Consider the following 16,334-nt stretch of genomic DNA (forward strand, 5'->3'; position numbering starts at 1 on the left):
AGAGGAATGGATTTTGAATCCCCTTGCAAACTCAGCTTCCATAGAGATGAAACTGATCTTCTGCCACTGAAAAATCTTTCCATACAGAGTAATGGCATCAAAGAGAAAATCATAGTATCTTTTCAGACAAGGACCAAACTTGTTCTAACATAGGAGTCCCAAAAGCAGCTCATATTTAAGTTAGGCCCACACTGAACAGGCAAGAAGTGTTGCAGCTGGGCTTGGGGAATGCACATGTGGTCGAAGTTCCCTACGGACATGCCAAAGGAACTAAGCAAATATACTCCACTGCATAGTTCAAATAACAGAAAGGCCCCAGATCACGAGCTTCCCGGTCACTGTCCTGGGCCCCTTTCCACTAGCCACTGCACAACCAGGTGCTCCCCTTACAGAGCAAAGCGCAGAGTGTTCGGAAAGATCACCTGCCAAGAGGCTCTTCCTCATACCAGGTGACACCATTCCTATCATCCACACTGCATGCTGATGGTGTGCAAACTTGAAAAATGGCCTTATGGATAGAAGTATGGCTATCATCTAAGCACAGATATGTTTATACTGATGGTGATCTAAATATATGCATGTGTGTGTATATATATATATGAATGTAGTACATATATATATACACACACACACGTCAATTTTTTACACATTATGCTCCTAAATATCACCACACTTTACTTCTGATGTTCTGAAGCCTCCTCTAGCCATGACTTCTACATCTGGTAACGAACTATGACACTGGACTGCTTTTTCAGTGCTAGAGATATTGCCCTGCCTGCTTTCTTTCAGCAACCTCTCGTCATTTCAATACAAATGCTGAGAAAATCCTACTACCAAAAAGGACATTAGGGAAAGCGACTTTAAAAAAAAATTCTATTAGGTTGCCTACACCTTGTTATTAAATATTATTTCTTATTCTTTAAGAACTTTTACTTCTAGTAAAGGAAAGAGTAACGTTAAAATTTATGTTAATTACAAATCCACCAGCTAAAGCATTTTATGAATGACTCTATTTCTGGTCCAGAAGTCTTCTGTGGTATCCAGCTTTGACTGAAAAGACTTACACATTTAAAAGTAAAACTTAAACATCCTTGGAACTCCAGGAAAGAAATCATCAAATTAATTTACTGAGAAAGCCACCACTTCCTAGGCTTACTTCATTTACAAACATCAGCAATGTACCTCCTGTTAAGTCCTAAAAAGAAATTTTTTGTTGCTGTCATTAAATGTAAGTAGCAGAGTGATCTAACTTTACTTTCAAGAATATCATAAAGTTTGCTCTTTTGGAAATTAGAAAATATATCTAATAACTCTAATTTTAGTAGAAGCCAAAAAGAATAAAAGATGAGGAAAAAAGAAAACAGTAATAAATCTTTATTGAGTTTTTTTAACAAAATAATTTAAAAAAACCCACATGTAAACAATAAAGTAAATAAAGTTAGATGGCATTATTATATACATCCAAGAATCGAGACTTGTTCTAGGTTAGCATTCCATAATCCAGTACAATGTTCCACTTATCACTGCTCAGGGCCATTAGGAATTATTTAAGACTATCAACAATGAATCGCAATTTTAAAAGATAAAATGGTCTATGAATTCTCAACTAAAGAGCTTAGTTTTTTACCTCCCCTATCAATTTAGATGCTACATGTAAACTTGTCCTAAAACGTATTTGACTTTGTCAACATTAGTAAAAAATGTCCATTATTTCAAATAATCAGGTTACATATATTTGATCTCCTCCAAGAATGTTTTAGAACTCATGTGTCACAACAGTATGATCTCTCAAAGTGAGCCCTATTTTATTTCTAACTAATGTAGCACTCCATTTTTTTCTTGCCCTCTCTCTACATAAAACACTGTATTTTAACTAAAATACACTGCGAACACAGTAATACACATTCAGGCAGTAATTTCTGACAAAACTGTGGTTTATTTACCAAAAAAATGTTAAACTTTTACTTTAAAAATTTAGGTCATGTACTCTCATAGTTGTAGTACTCAAAAATAATCTCTTCAATTTAGAGTTCAATATATGACTTAATGCAATTCTAAATTAAACAGAAATTAACTTGCAGTTTATATGGAGAAAAATCTTAGTTCTTGGAAGAAAGATCAAAATATACTGTTTTATTACAATAAACGTTATTAGTTCAGTCTTTTTCTTGCTAATTAAATTCAATTCACTTCTATAAGATGGACAAAACAACCCCAATAATTGTTGCAAGTTATCTCAATTTTTGTTTAAAACTAATTCTTTTCTGTCAGTTAAAGTAATTTAAATATGTGCACAATATGTTTGTGCTATGTAAGGCATGTGCCAAGCACATTTTGAAAGGTAATAACTTACCAAGTAGAATGTTCTCCCAAAGGAAAAAAAGGAAAAGCTAATGACAGTTTTTAAGACAGATGTTTAAATAGCACTCTTCTTTTAGATCATTTAAAAATAATTTGGCAATTCACCTGCCTATGGTCATAAAACATAATTGTTTACAAAGGCTAAGCAACAGATACAGAATCAGTGATATGCTTTTATTATCTTTACAAGTCTTCTTCAGTTGTTGCCTAGTGGCATTTAACAAGAATTTTGTATTCACTATGAAAAGATTTAGAACATGAACTGACACTAAATAATAGATATAATTTTTCTATGCCATGCAGAAAAGAAGTCAACTTTTTACACATCACACTTCTAAATAGTTCTAATTAAAATTCAAACTGTTTCCATTTTTATATCTTTGTCATTCTTTGGCAAAAGATTCAAAATAGCCACAGGAAAGGAAACAACTGTTCATTTATGGTCTTCATTTTTCCAAAATAAATGTGTTTTGTAAAAGGGATCTGCACCGTGCTTCCTTTATGCTAAATAATTATAAGTAAGCAAAACTACAATGACTTTTCTGACTAATCTACTCCTAAGGCTTTGAGTTGCCGTTCAATCTCTTCATCGGAGATTGAAGCCTTTGAAGTAGAGGCAGATGGTAAGCTTCGGGCAGCTGAAGGAGCTTTGGCCATCTACAAAAGTAAAGACAGAAACAGACAAAAAAATTGAAAAAAACAAAAACATGCATTAGTAAACACTTTGGCTACACCACAAAGGATATGCCACGAAGTAATTTACTTTTGAAACAAGTATAAAAACATATACAGGACACTAAAGGACAATCTGAAATAATTAGGTGACAGAGAAGATGATATTCGTACCTTTCCAGAGATTTCAATTCCAATTTCATCAAGAACTTGATTTACAATATCTTGGCTTTCTTCTTCATCATCAGAGCCATCAAAGATGTCATCGAGTGTGTCATTGACTTGGGAGAGGAAGGTAGAACAAAGCAGTTACTTTCAAACAGATTTTAAGTTTGATTTATATTTTTAGAGGATAGTATAATAATGTACACTGTTACAGTACAAAAGCCAAATTTGGGTAAACCAACAAATACATTTCAAATGTCAATGAAGCATGTGGACAAATACATTTCTAAGGTACTAAATTTAGAATAATGTTCACTTCAACACACAGTATTCTTTAACAAAATGAGTAGATTCTGATTTTTTTCCTTTAGGGTAAACTCAGTGGTAGAACACTTGCCTATACTTGACTAGCATCTTGTAAGGCCCAAGGTTTGATCCCTAGCACAGAAAAAAATCACCCATTTTGTAAACAAAACCTATGTGATATTCCCAACTGCAGGCATTAGGTATTTAAATTTGATTTCAAAAATTACAACCATTGAGCTGGTAGCTGTTAGACCTAACCAGGAAAAAATGAATCAATTATCCTATTAATATCTGGGAGACAAATTACTCCTTTTATACTTATAATCATGTTTGTACATCTCAAATTTTTATTCAAGATACCAGATTATTTTAATAAAATTAAAGCATTGATATTTTATTAAATTTGCCAAAAAAAAAAAAATGTCTGATTAACCTTGCAAGACTATTACTGCTATAATCCTGTCTTCTTCCCTTCCCTACCTGAAGTACTTATTCAATGCCTTCTGTACACTGGAATCATGTTAATTTGGGTTAAAATTATGTTCAAAGGCCTGGAGTTATATCTTATTTATCTTTGACAGTGGGCACCTAAGTGCCTTGCATGCAGTAAAAATACAATAGAAAAAGAGATGGAAAAAAATGAAGAACTTACTTCATTTTCAGTAGAAAAAAAAATAGAACACATTGTGGTACATAAAATGATAAATGTTCATACAAAGTCTCAGAAGGAAAAGTTTACATTCAGCTAGAAACATGTGACACAGTCCTGGAAGGATGCATATGATTTGACCAGAGATATGGTCTTGGTGAGGCAATAGGGAGGCACACAAGGAATATTAAATTCTTTGTTTGGTTACTTTTTAAGGTACACGAATAGGAAATGCCTAAGAAGGGAAATAATATAAACAGTGGGCCTATAACAGCAACTCCCCTGAGGTGATTACAGAGAAAGACACAGAAGTGACTAAGTCTGATCTTGTAATCATGTTAATAAGTGGGCACCGGGTAAAAGACCAAATGTCTGCTATGGAAATACTCTTTATCCATGGAATGCTCTTGGCAGGGGGTCTTAGTTTAGGACTGCAACAGTAACAAACCTATAACCTATGAATTTAATGAGTCCCTGGTGAATGTCACATAAGGTTAAGTGACTGCTTGAGGAATGAATGCTTTGGAGATATTTCACAACCTAAGTGATCCCTTTAATGGAAGATTATAAGCAGCCTCATGAGACTTGTTATCTAGACCTGTGGATCAGAGATCTTGTGCTGTCCCAGTTATTTCCCTACTTTACCTGTGCATCAGATGTTGCTTGTATTTTTGACATTAGTAAATACTGGTATCAGTAATGACATCTCATTTGTATAAACATGATTTGAAACTCTGATATTTTGTTAGCTCAAATACTATAAATACTAAGTACTAAAATAGTATAATATAAATACTAAATGCTATTGCTAAATACTAATACTAAAATAGAATTAGTATATTATTTAGAAAAGGCTAAAGAGCTTATGGATTAGAAAATAAAATATCATGGAATACAGTCTCTGAAGAAATAAAGTGAAGATTGAGACATGAAAAATAACTCATCTGTGTGTTACCTGGGTAACAATGAAGTAATTAGGGAGGTACAGAGTTCAGGTTAGAGTTTTTAAAGGTCTGAATGAAGAAGTGTTGCCGAAAAAAAATGAAAGGGGACAGTGGAGAACAACGACAGTAGTGGCATCAGAATTATTAAGAGAATCTTTTAAAAAAAGCATAACAAAGCTACAAAAAGATACTGGCAGAATGAAGATTTCCCAAAGATCTTGTTTCCAAAACTTGAATGTGAACAAGTTTGGAATAACATGGCACAATACAAATTTTAATTGGAAAATCTGTGTTCATTTATACTTTATCGTTCATAAAAATTGGTTAGTGTACTTTAAAAAGAACCAGGCAACCATAAGCAACTACTATTATTTAAAACTGATTTGCAGAGTATTAAAAAAAATGAACGATTATGGTAGATATGATACATGTATGATTAAATAAAGGCTTTTTTTTTTTTTTATTTGCAGTACTAGGGATTGAATCCAGGGTCTTCACACTCAGCTAGATCAGAATCCCTCTTTTTATGCTTTATCTTGAAACAGGGTCTCACTAAGTAAGCTAAATTGTCTCAATCGGGTTTAAACTTCTGATTCTCCTGCCTCAGCCTCCCAGAAGCCTTGGACTATAGGGGCATCTGACAATACACTCTGCTAGTTATATTGATTCTTTTTACCATACCTTAATGAAAATGTTAATTTTTCTAAAACCTGCTCACACTTGTGCAATCACTGGAAATCACATAAACTTTAGATACTGTGATCACCATACAAATGTCAGCTATTAAAGGTTGACAATGTTTCAAAAGCTTACAAAAGTCTTTTCAAAGTAAAGCCTTGAAGTAAAAACTAAAGAACTTTCAAAACTGTCAAAGGTGCACATACATACAGTACTATTATATCCCAGAAGAAAATGTTCTCTGAAATAAAATATTAGAGCGATAGTCAATGTGGTAATCATAGCAATTTAAGTATGTACTGTTTTATACACTAAGTGCTATTAAACTAAAATGTTAGCAGATAAGCAGCTAAACTGGTATATCCTTACATAGTTGTAAAACAAATATCTTTGTGAAACAATGATGCAAAATTCTGACATGTAAGAAGTGATTCAATATTGACTGGGGTGGTATGAAGACTCTTTTATCATTGGTGAAACAAGTACTTGTGTGGTTTTTCTGAGACAAATTTGGTAGCAATAAACAAAAGACTTACAAAGCTTAGTTAATACTCAAAGGATATTTAAGAAACACAAGGTAATATATAAACATATTTTAAGAGATAATCAAATACTTTGAAAAAATTTAAATAATCTTATTGATTAATCTAAGAAAGATTTGATAAATTAGGGTATACCAGTAACATGCAATATTAAACTTAAGTCATCTGTAGGAAAATGGATGAACCTTGAAACCATAAGTTACTTGAAACAAATCAGATACACAAACTTAAATACTGTAATTATTTTTAAGAAAAAGACTCAGATAAGATTTAAGGTTATCAGGATATGCTTATATTATACTTTTATGTTTTTGAAAAGCAAGGTAAGATTCACAACGGTATATATAACCTGATCTCTCTTATAGCTATAGGGAAATATAGGAGAGAAAAGTATGTGATCTAAGGGGTTGGGGATTTAGCTCAGTGGCACAGGGCCTGCCTGGCAAGTGCAAGGTCGTGAGTTCGATTCCTGGTAATGGAGAAAAACAAAACAAAACAAAAAGTACATGATCTACATCTGGGGTGTTAAGATAGATGAATTTTAAATGTCCAGCTTATTTTTATTGCACATTTTCCTACCATAACGCGTGATTACAAAAGGAAGAAAACTAAAAATTAAATGATGTGTTGAGAGAAAACAAAAGAGGAACAGCTCCATTTATTCCACCTCGAGTGCAAACAGATCTGCTGCAGGAGGAAAGAGTCAGTACAATTTGGAACTACTTCATTTATATGAGGAAAAACTACTCACTTCTTTCTGGTATGTTTCTGGTATATTAATCAATAAAATAAGACCGTTGAGACCAATATGTAATACAAATATGGCCTAACATTTTAAACTTTTCTTTCAAACAGTACTAGAACTCTGAGCTTTAAATATTGCTGACAGAAGAACACACTGAAGTTATGACCATGAACGTCTGTCTAAAAGCTTGCTCATCATCTCCTGTTTCTTTCTTCTGCCTTCTTCAGAATAGTAAATGAATCTGGCTAACTTAGAGATGAGGAAACTGAATATTTATATTGTGTCTTCTTAAACTTACTCATTTCTTCAGTCATTTCCATTTTCATGTTTTCCTTCTGGAAATTCTGCATTGTTTGTAACGTCTTTTGTGGGTCCATCTTCTTATTCACTGCCTGCATGGTCTTCAAATGTATGAAAAAATTCATGTCAGCTATTGTAAGTTTTTATTATGGGATAAAGCCAGAGGGAACACGTCAAATACAGACAGGATTCTAAAAGCCATATATCCAGTTATAATAAAACATAAAGTTTTAAAGTGTTAAGTACTCTGGAAAAACTACTCATTTACACACCATCTGTTTAACATCTATATCATACAGTCTAGTTTCAAAAGCTAGGCTGAACAGTCTACAAAAATTATATAGCAAAAAACATTATCAACATAAAACTCACCGCTATTCAAGTGAGAAAACTAAATTTATTATGTGGAAACTTGGTAATGAGTAAATTTGGAAGAATTTTTAAATTTTATTAATTTTCACTGCAAAGTTTATATAGAATATAAGTAAAAAGGTTTAGAGGATATACTAGCACACATATATATTCTATTAATATACTTTATACCTTACTTGAACTAAAATATGTGAAAAGAATTCTCTTACATAACTTATTAAAAAAGATTAATATGTTTTAGTATGACCAAAATTTACATGTATATGATGCATTATATCCACATGATGAAACACATGTATGTATTTACAGTTAATTTGATAGAATAGAAAATATACTTCACACAATCTATGTGCATAGTGTGGTTGAACTTTTAACAAATGACTTAAATCTAAAATGTTTGCCACCAGTCTCATGTGTTCTTTGGGAAGGTGACTGGACCATGGGGGTGCTATAATTATCAATGGACTAATCCACTGATGAGTTCACAAGAATGTGCTGTTAGGAGGTGGCTGGAGGGGTGGGTCACTGGGAGTAGGACCTCGAAGTGGGTATTCTTGATTTAAGGTCCACTTCTTTCTGCTTCCCAGCTACCGGCTGTGGTGGGTGAGCAGCCTTCCTCCACCACTCCCTTCTTGCCTTGAAGCCAGCCGACCATGGACAGACTCTCCCAAAACTGTGAGCCAAATTAAATCTCACTCCTTTAAGTTGCAGGTGTCAGATATTGTGTTTCATCAGTGAGAAAGCCAACATACATCCAAATCCCCTAATTCTCCAGTGCCTTTCCGTTGCTCTAGTATTAAAAGACAAATTCTATAATTTGCCTATGAGATGTAGTATCAACTAAAATCTTTAAAAGGCAGCGTCATCTGGCATTATTCCCCACTAAGCACACTGATTTTATTTCCTCACCTGTCATCTATGTCCTAGTCTCTTACCTGGAGTGCTCCTCTCTACCTGCTTTCACTACCAGTACTTCAGATTTTAGTTTATATACTATTTCTTAGGGAAGGAGCCTGATACCACAGATTAGAATAAACACTTTTTATATATCCCATCACTACAAATGAAAATTTACGTTTGTTTCAAATTAAATTGCTTTAACTGCAACTTATACTATCTAATAATACTAATAACAACTCACTATGTAGGCTAGAGTGGTCTCAAACTCAGTGAGCCTCTGGCCTTACCCTCCTGAATGCTGGGATTATGGGCATGTGCCACCAAGCCCACCTTCTTTGTAAATTTTTCAGAGGTTCAGAGCTAAGAGCTTGCCTTGAGTCTCAAAGGAGATTTTGGAAATTGCACTTTTCAAACTGCTAATACTTACGACTTTGATGACTCTTAGAGACAGACTAAATGCATTCTGCATGAGATGAACATGAGTCTTTCAGGCATTAGGGGTGGAATGTTTGGATCTGGGGATTTCCCCCCAAAAGCTGCATGTAACTGCTATGTTCACAGTTAACTTGCTGTTAGGAGGTAGGGCATGAACAGCTTCCTCCACCCAGGCACTTCATGTTATTTTTCCCTTGAAGACTACAAACCATGGATTGCAACTGCTGAAACTTGAACCAAAAATAAAGCTCTCCTCCTTTAAGTTGTGGATGTCAGGCAATGTGTCTTCACAATGAGACAGTTAATACAACTACTATTTTTCAAATACTTCTCTCTATGGATTTTTTTCCTTTTGCTTTTTATATTCATATTTATCTTTCTTATGTCTAGCACTTAGTGATACTGTTAAGACCAAAGTCTACAAATTCTTTCTGATCACCTATTCCAAGATCTGTGCAGTTCAATGAGCTTAGCACAGACTGATGTACAGCAGTTAGTTTCTCATTCAGATCTATGTTAAGCTACCCTCTTACATTGACGTGTAAAAATGTGTGTAAGTAAGGCCTTTATTTTAAACCCCTCTATACCAAAATATATGGTGTACATTAAAGAATACATTATTTATTAATTGAATGAAAGGCACAGATTACTCTAAATTCTATGGTAAAAACACTAAAGAGAGGAAGAAGAGATGGTAAGTTAACACAGATTCCTACAGATGTTACATGATACTTTTGAAAATATTTATGTCCTTCTGACACATAAATACAAGTGAATCACTTATGAGAAATTACTCATAAATAATCAGATATAATAACTTAATAAAACAAGCCTAAAACTCATGTGAGAATTTACAGAAAACGAAAACATGGTTTTAAGTCAATTTTGTAAACTCAGATGCTACATGTGACCTTGGGAAAATGAAAATATTCTTATTCTATACTAAAACATACCAACAGAGAATCTAGACACAATTACCTAGGCTACCTAGTATTATAAGTCATTTTACTAAAACTTAAGATTCTGTACCACATATTTACTAGAAAGTACTTTTAAATCTAATCCATGAATAGTTCCCAGTTAAGCATCTTTCACAAGGTGATAAAACCGGAAAACAGGCCCTCACTTACCTTTGCTGTGGTAGACATTGCTCCAGCCATCTTCATCTGAGAATTCATCACCTTCGTTTGTGTAGACATAGAAGTCACCTTTGAACTTACTGCAAAAGTTCTTGTTTTCTGTTTCCGTAGATGTACGAGCTGTTTGGCCAAAACCCTACAAGCTTCTTTGTTACCAATCTTGGCCATTTTCTTAATTTCTAATTCCTAAGAGAAAAAATAAGAAAGAGGAATAAAATTATTGAGAGTTCTCAATAATGTATTTCTGAAGAACAAATCTAATATATAAATAAAATACGTATTTTCCACTTCAAAGAGACTACTATAAAGTCATAGAGAAAGTCACTGAAGAAGGCTGTTTATTCCACATGTTCACTGGAAAACAAGTAACTAACACTGTCATCCAGGAGTACAGTAAGCCCCAGCTTAGGAAGGAATTCTGTTCTGAGAAAGCATTCATAAATCAGATTTATTTGTAACCCAAAAAAGTGAGATTTATACAGAGCACACCTGTGAATCCTCTACACTACCTCTATGAAAGTTCACAACTAGAATGTTCATGAGTCAGGGACTTACCATGTAAAGTAAGTGTACAATACAGTACATACACAGATCCCAGAATAGAATTTTTTTAAAAATCCAAAAAGGTATGAAAGAGAGTCAATGGGACAGAGCAAATAAAGAGAAAGGTGGCAGATTTAAAAGCAGTAATATAGATAATTACAGGACATTTCATGAAATGGTCCATCTTATACCTCAATTAAAAGTGAAACTGTCAGATTAGCTAAAAATACCAACCAACTATGCTAGCTCAAGATACCAACATTAAACACAAAAGCAAAGCTGTATATAAAGCAGAAACATATATATATATATATATATATTTTTTAAACACATCTACAAATCCAGAGTGGGTACAATAATACCAGATCAAACATAACTTGTGAACAAGGACTATTACCAGAAATAAAAAGGAGTATTTCATAATGATAAAGGAACCAATGCACAAAGATATAAAGATAATCCTAAATGTATTTATGTACAAAAACTAAAAGTCTTTCAAATTGCATGAGCACAACTCACAGAACTGAAAAGAGAACAGACAAACACACAATTAGCAGGAGTGGAATTGATGACTTCTCTCTTAAGAATACTGCTACAACTGTTATAAGTACAGTAGTCTCCTTTTATCCACAAGAGAGATGCCCCAAGACATGTACGTATGTGTGTGTGTGTGTGTGTGTGTATATATATATATATATATAGTATTTTTTCTTATACTATACATACATACCTATGACAAACTATTACCTTTTTACTTAAAGATGAACTTATGGTTTTTTTCATCATATATAAATTGCCAGCATCCTTATTCCTGTGGTTTGAGTCCATTATTAAGTAAAATAAGAGTTATTTGAACACAAGGAATGAAATACTGTGATAATACATTTGTTGACCCAAATGGCTACTAAGTGACCAACAGGTGTATACAGTGTAGATACGCCAGAAAAAGAGATGATTCAATTTCCTGGTAGGACAGAGCTGAACAGCATGAGATTTCATTACACTGCTTAGAATGGTGTACAATTTAAAATTTATGAATTGTGTATTTCTGAAATTTCCCATTTAATATTTTCAGATCAGTTAGTTAATCATGGGTTAAGAAACTGTGGAAAGTAAAACCATGGATAAAAGCACTACTATAGCCGAAAAAATCTGTAATGATATAGAAAACTTTAAAAAATACTATCAACAAATTAACCTAATTTTTAGAAGAAATTCTATCACTAACAGTAGGATATATATATTTAGAAAAATTTTTATCACTAGCAGTAGAACATATATCCTTTGTAAATATACACTAGACAATGACAATCACCAAAATACTCCATATTCTGCATCAGAAACAAGGCTCAATACATTTAAGAGTATTAAAATCATACAAATTATGCTCCCTAACCTCAATGAAACTAAACTGTAAATTAATAATGAAAATGTAAAACGATAATCACAAGTAAGCAGAAATTTAAAAATATCTTTCCATGTAAGATATGGTTTTAAAAAGCAGAGAAAATGAGATAGTATTTTGAACTGAATAAAATGAAAATGCAACATATAAAAATGTGTGAGTTGCTGTTAAAATAGTTCTTAGGAAAGAACATTTGAGGGGCTGGGGATTTAGCTCAGCGGCAAAGCGCCTGTCTGGCAAGCGCAAGGTCGTGAGTTCGGTTCCTGGTACAGGAGAAAAACCAAAAAAAAAATCGTGAGTTTGGTTCCTGGTACCGGAGAAAACCCAAAAAAAAAAAGAAAGAACATTTGAAAGTTCATATTAAAAAAAAATGAATACCTCAGAAACTTTAACATAAAGTAGAAAAGCAAATTCAACACAAGATAAGCAAAAAAAAGGAAATTACATAAACAAAGAAAGTTATAAAGTAGGAAAGAAAAATCAGTACAAAAAATCAGTGAAATCAAAGTTTTTTTTAACATACCAATCAAACATATCTATTCCAATAGGTATAATGATGAAGGAAAAAAAACCACGGCGGAGAAAGAACACATACATTACACATACTGCGAAGGAAAAGAAGGGCCTCACTTTCTGTATTAAAGATGCTAAAAACATAATAAGGGAACATTATATTTTAAAATTTAGTAGCAATTGACAAATTGCTTAACATCCTCAAAATACCAAAGTTCATTCAGCATGGCAGATAACCTAATCACTATTTTTTAAAAGGTTATAGTTTAAAAACATATCTACAAAGAAAATTTTCACTCACAGAATGAATCCATTTAAGAAAGTATATACAAATATTCCTAGAAAAAAAGAGTGAAGGACACTTGTGAAGTCATGTTGTAAAGCCAATAATTATTATGCTAAATTTGCAATAAAAAATACTACCCAAGAAGAAAAAGAATCATTTTCTTTCATAAATATAGATACAATAGTCTTTTAAAAATTTCAGCAAAATATGTCTTTATTCCTGATAAAAACTAGCAAATCATGAAGTTAGGAACTTCCACAACCTGGAAAATGGCATGTACAGAAAGTCTATAATTTATGTACTTCATTAAAAATGACCGAACCCCCCCTTTAGTAAAAAGATAAGAGCATCTGTTCATAGCACTTCTATTCAGCTCTGCACAGGCCAGTGGCAGCAAACCTGCAGTGTATGTGCCGCAGAGGACACACAGAGCCCTCTCTGTCACACAGGAGCCATGTCGCCCTGCACTGTCCCAGCACCACAGCACTGGATCAAAAAGCTCAGTGCTGCCTATTTGTGATAAATAAGTGGGTTTTGGGTTGCAGTTTGGGCACTCAGTCTCTAAAGGTCCGCATCATGGGTACGGGAGTGTTAGCTAGTTTAAAAAGTTAGGGGAAAAAAGTTACAAATTGTAAAGATGTAAAGGTTTATTTATTCGTGATGACATGATTATGTAAAAGTCACATGCAATCTACAAAAAGGCTAGAAGAGTAGTAAGTTTAGGAAGGTTACAGGATTCAAGATAATCATACAAAAATTTAGTGTATCTATATATACCAGCCAAAAAACTCAGAATTGACTTTCTTCTTAAAATGACATTTAGAATAAACAATATTAAATTAAATATTTAGGGTAAGTACGACAAAGGAAGTACGAGACTTACATACTTACAAGAACAAAACATGGCTCAGAAAAATTAAATAAGACCTAAGTAAATGAATATAGGGCCAAGGATTTAGCTCTGTGGCCTAAGCACCTGCCTGGCAAGTGCAAGGTCCTGAGTTTGATTCCCGGTACCAGAAAAACCCAAAAAATAAGAACAAAAAAGTAAATGAATACGTATGTTCATAGATTGGAAGACACTGTCAAGATGTAAATTCTTCTCAAATGGTTTACATATATAATGTAAAATCTAAATCAAAATCTAACTTTTGGTGGAAGTTGATAGGCTTACTCCAAAGAAGCACATATGAAAAGAATCTAAACTAGCCTGAACAATTACGGAAAAAAATATAAAATTGGATAATTAAAATTTTTTAACCCTTAAGATTTATAATGAATGAATTATAGTAAAAGCAGTTTGATATTAGGTTAAGAATAGTGAAATAGATCAATGAAATAGTGTGGACCTCAGAAAATATGCCTATACACACTGGACAACTGATTTTCCACAAAAATGAGGCGGTGTCAATAACAAATTATGTTGGAACAACTTAATTTCAATATGTGAAAATGAAGCTGTTTCCTGATTTGATACCATGTTAAAACTTCAATATGGTTCACAGTTATTTCTTTTTTTTTTTTTTTTTTTTTTTTTTTTGGTTCACGTTTTACATGTAAGAGCTAAGAGTAGAATTTCTAAAAAAAACAAAACAAAAGAAAAAAATATTTGTGACTTTGGGTTACACTACGATTTCTGAGGGCACTAAAAATACTAGCAACAGAAGAAAAAGTACTAATAAACTTACACCATATAAAAGTTTCAAAAATTTAATTAACAAAAGAAAAAATTCCCTTCTCAAAAAAATAAAACTTAAAAAAGTAAAAGACAAAGCCAAGAATTTGGAAAGGATATTTGCAAAACACATACTAGTACATAATAAAGCACCTACTTCCACAATATATAAAGAACTACTTCAATAAAACAGGTTGATGAAACATATGGATAAAATATTTAAATATGCACTTTTGCCAAGAAGGTATGTACATGGCAAATAGTTATATGAAATTAGTTATTTGGGAAATGTAATTTAAAATGACAATCTACTAAACATCCAACATAATGACTCCAATGAAATAATGAACTCCAAGTATGTAGAACAATTATAATTCTCATACATTGCTATTGGAAAAAGTAAACACTACAGATACTTTAAAAATTGCTTAGCATCTGTTTATATGATTAAATATAGGCTTACTCTCTGACCAAGTAATCTCACTCTTAGGAATTATTCAAAAGAAATGAAAATGTGCTTGCATGAAAACTTCATCTGAATGTATGTAGCAATATTTTTTTCAAAATAATCAAAAACCAGAACTCAAATGTCCTCTGGTCAGAAAATGGGTAAACTGTGAACATGCACAGAACAGAATAACATCCATAAACAAAAAGTAATTAATATGATACAAGTAACCGCAAAATAATTATGCTAAAAGAAGTTAAATAAGGAAAAGTTCATATATGACTCCTGTAATGGTCTAAATTTATTGAGGGTTTGAGCATCAGCACATTAATTTTCAGAGATGGGGTCTAAAACGAGAACTGGTTCATGAAGGCCCTGACTTCACTGATTTAATCCATGGGTGAGCTCACAGCTTGAATGGGTTAGAGGGAACCCAGCTGGAGACTGCAGGTCAATCAGGGTGTATCTGAAGAGATACCCTGTCTCTGCTTCTTTTCCCCTTCCCAGAAATGAGCTTCATGGCTACACTGAGGTGAGCAGGTTTCCTCCACTACTGCCTGTCTATCATGTTTCTTACTTTGCGCTGGCTGACCACAAACTAAAATCTTCCTCCTTTCAGTTGTATGCATGATGTATTTTGTCCCAGCAATGAAAAGTTCACTAGCACAATTCCATTTTCATGGAATTCTAGGAAAATAAACTCATCTACAGTGATAAGTCAGTTTTTGACTCACTGATAAAACGGGAGACAGGGAAGGATAGTAGGAAGGATTTAAAAAAGTATTAAGAAAAGTTTTGGGGATGATGACTATGTTTATTACCTTAACTACAGTAGACTTCAAGTATTTATTTGTACATTTCAGTATGTACAATTTATTGCAGTCAATTGGACCTCAATAATTCTGCTTTATAGAAGATTTGAGGCAACATATTAAAAATAGCATAAGGAATATTTAGGATGGACCAGGTCAGCCTATTAAAACAAATTCACTGTCAAAGACACAATGAACTTTAAAATATCAAGTAAGATACCTAAGAGTTAACATAATTTTTTTTATACCTCTCTCTTGGCTTTGCAGGACTATTTTATGTTTGCTATAAACTAAGGAAGTAGTTTTAAGAAATACTTCTTCATAAACATTGATGATTTTTAAAATCAGGAATAATTTGATTATATAATCAGCAAAATACACAGAATTCTGATAAAAGTCAGCATAGAGTCTTCCGGCTGGCTAGCTTCCTGCCTGGTGGCTCCC

General features: G+C 33.0%; 1 protein-coding gene across 1 annotated transcript in view; it reads right to left on the minus strand.

The window, feature by feature from the left end:
- Positions 1-1,433: 1,433 nt before the first annotated feature.
- Chmp2b (charged multivesicular body protein 2B) overlaps positions 1,434-16,334 on the minus strand; it is a 33,439-nt gene continuing 18,538 nt past the window's right edge. The window contains exons 3-6 of the mRNA XM_005375538.2: positions 10,200-10,394; positions 7,361-7,463; positions 3,208-3,314; positions 1,434-3,018 (exon numbers count right to left, since the gene is read on the minus strand). Coding sequence (XP_005375595.1) covers positions 2,908-3,018; positions 3,208-3,314; positions 7,361-7,463; positions 10,200-10,394 — 516 coding nt within the window. The 3' untranslated portion in view covers positions 1,434-2,907. The remainder of the gene's footprint in view (positions 3,019-3,207; positions 3,315-7,360; positions 7,464-10,199; positions 10,395-16,334) is intronic.

Source organism: Chinchilla lanigera, unplaced genomic scaffold, assembly GCF_000276665.1.
Source record: "Chinchilla lanigera isolate Chin_1 unplaced genomic scaffold, ChiLan1.0 scaffold00006, whole genome shotgun sequence".
In the NCBI taxonomy this organism is placed as follows: Eukaryota; Metazoa; Chordata; class Mammalia; order Rodentia; family Chinchillidae; genus Chinchilla; species Chinchilla lanigera.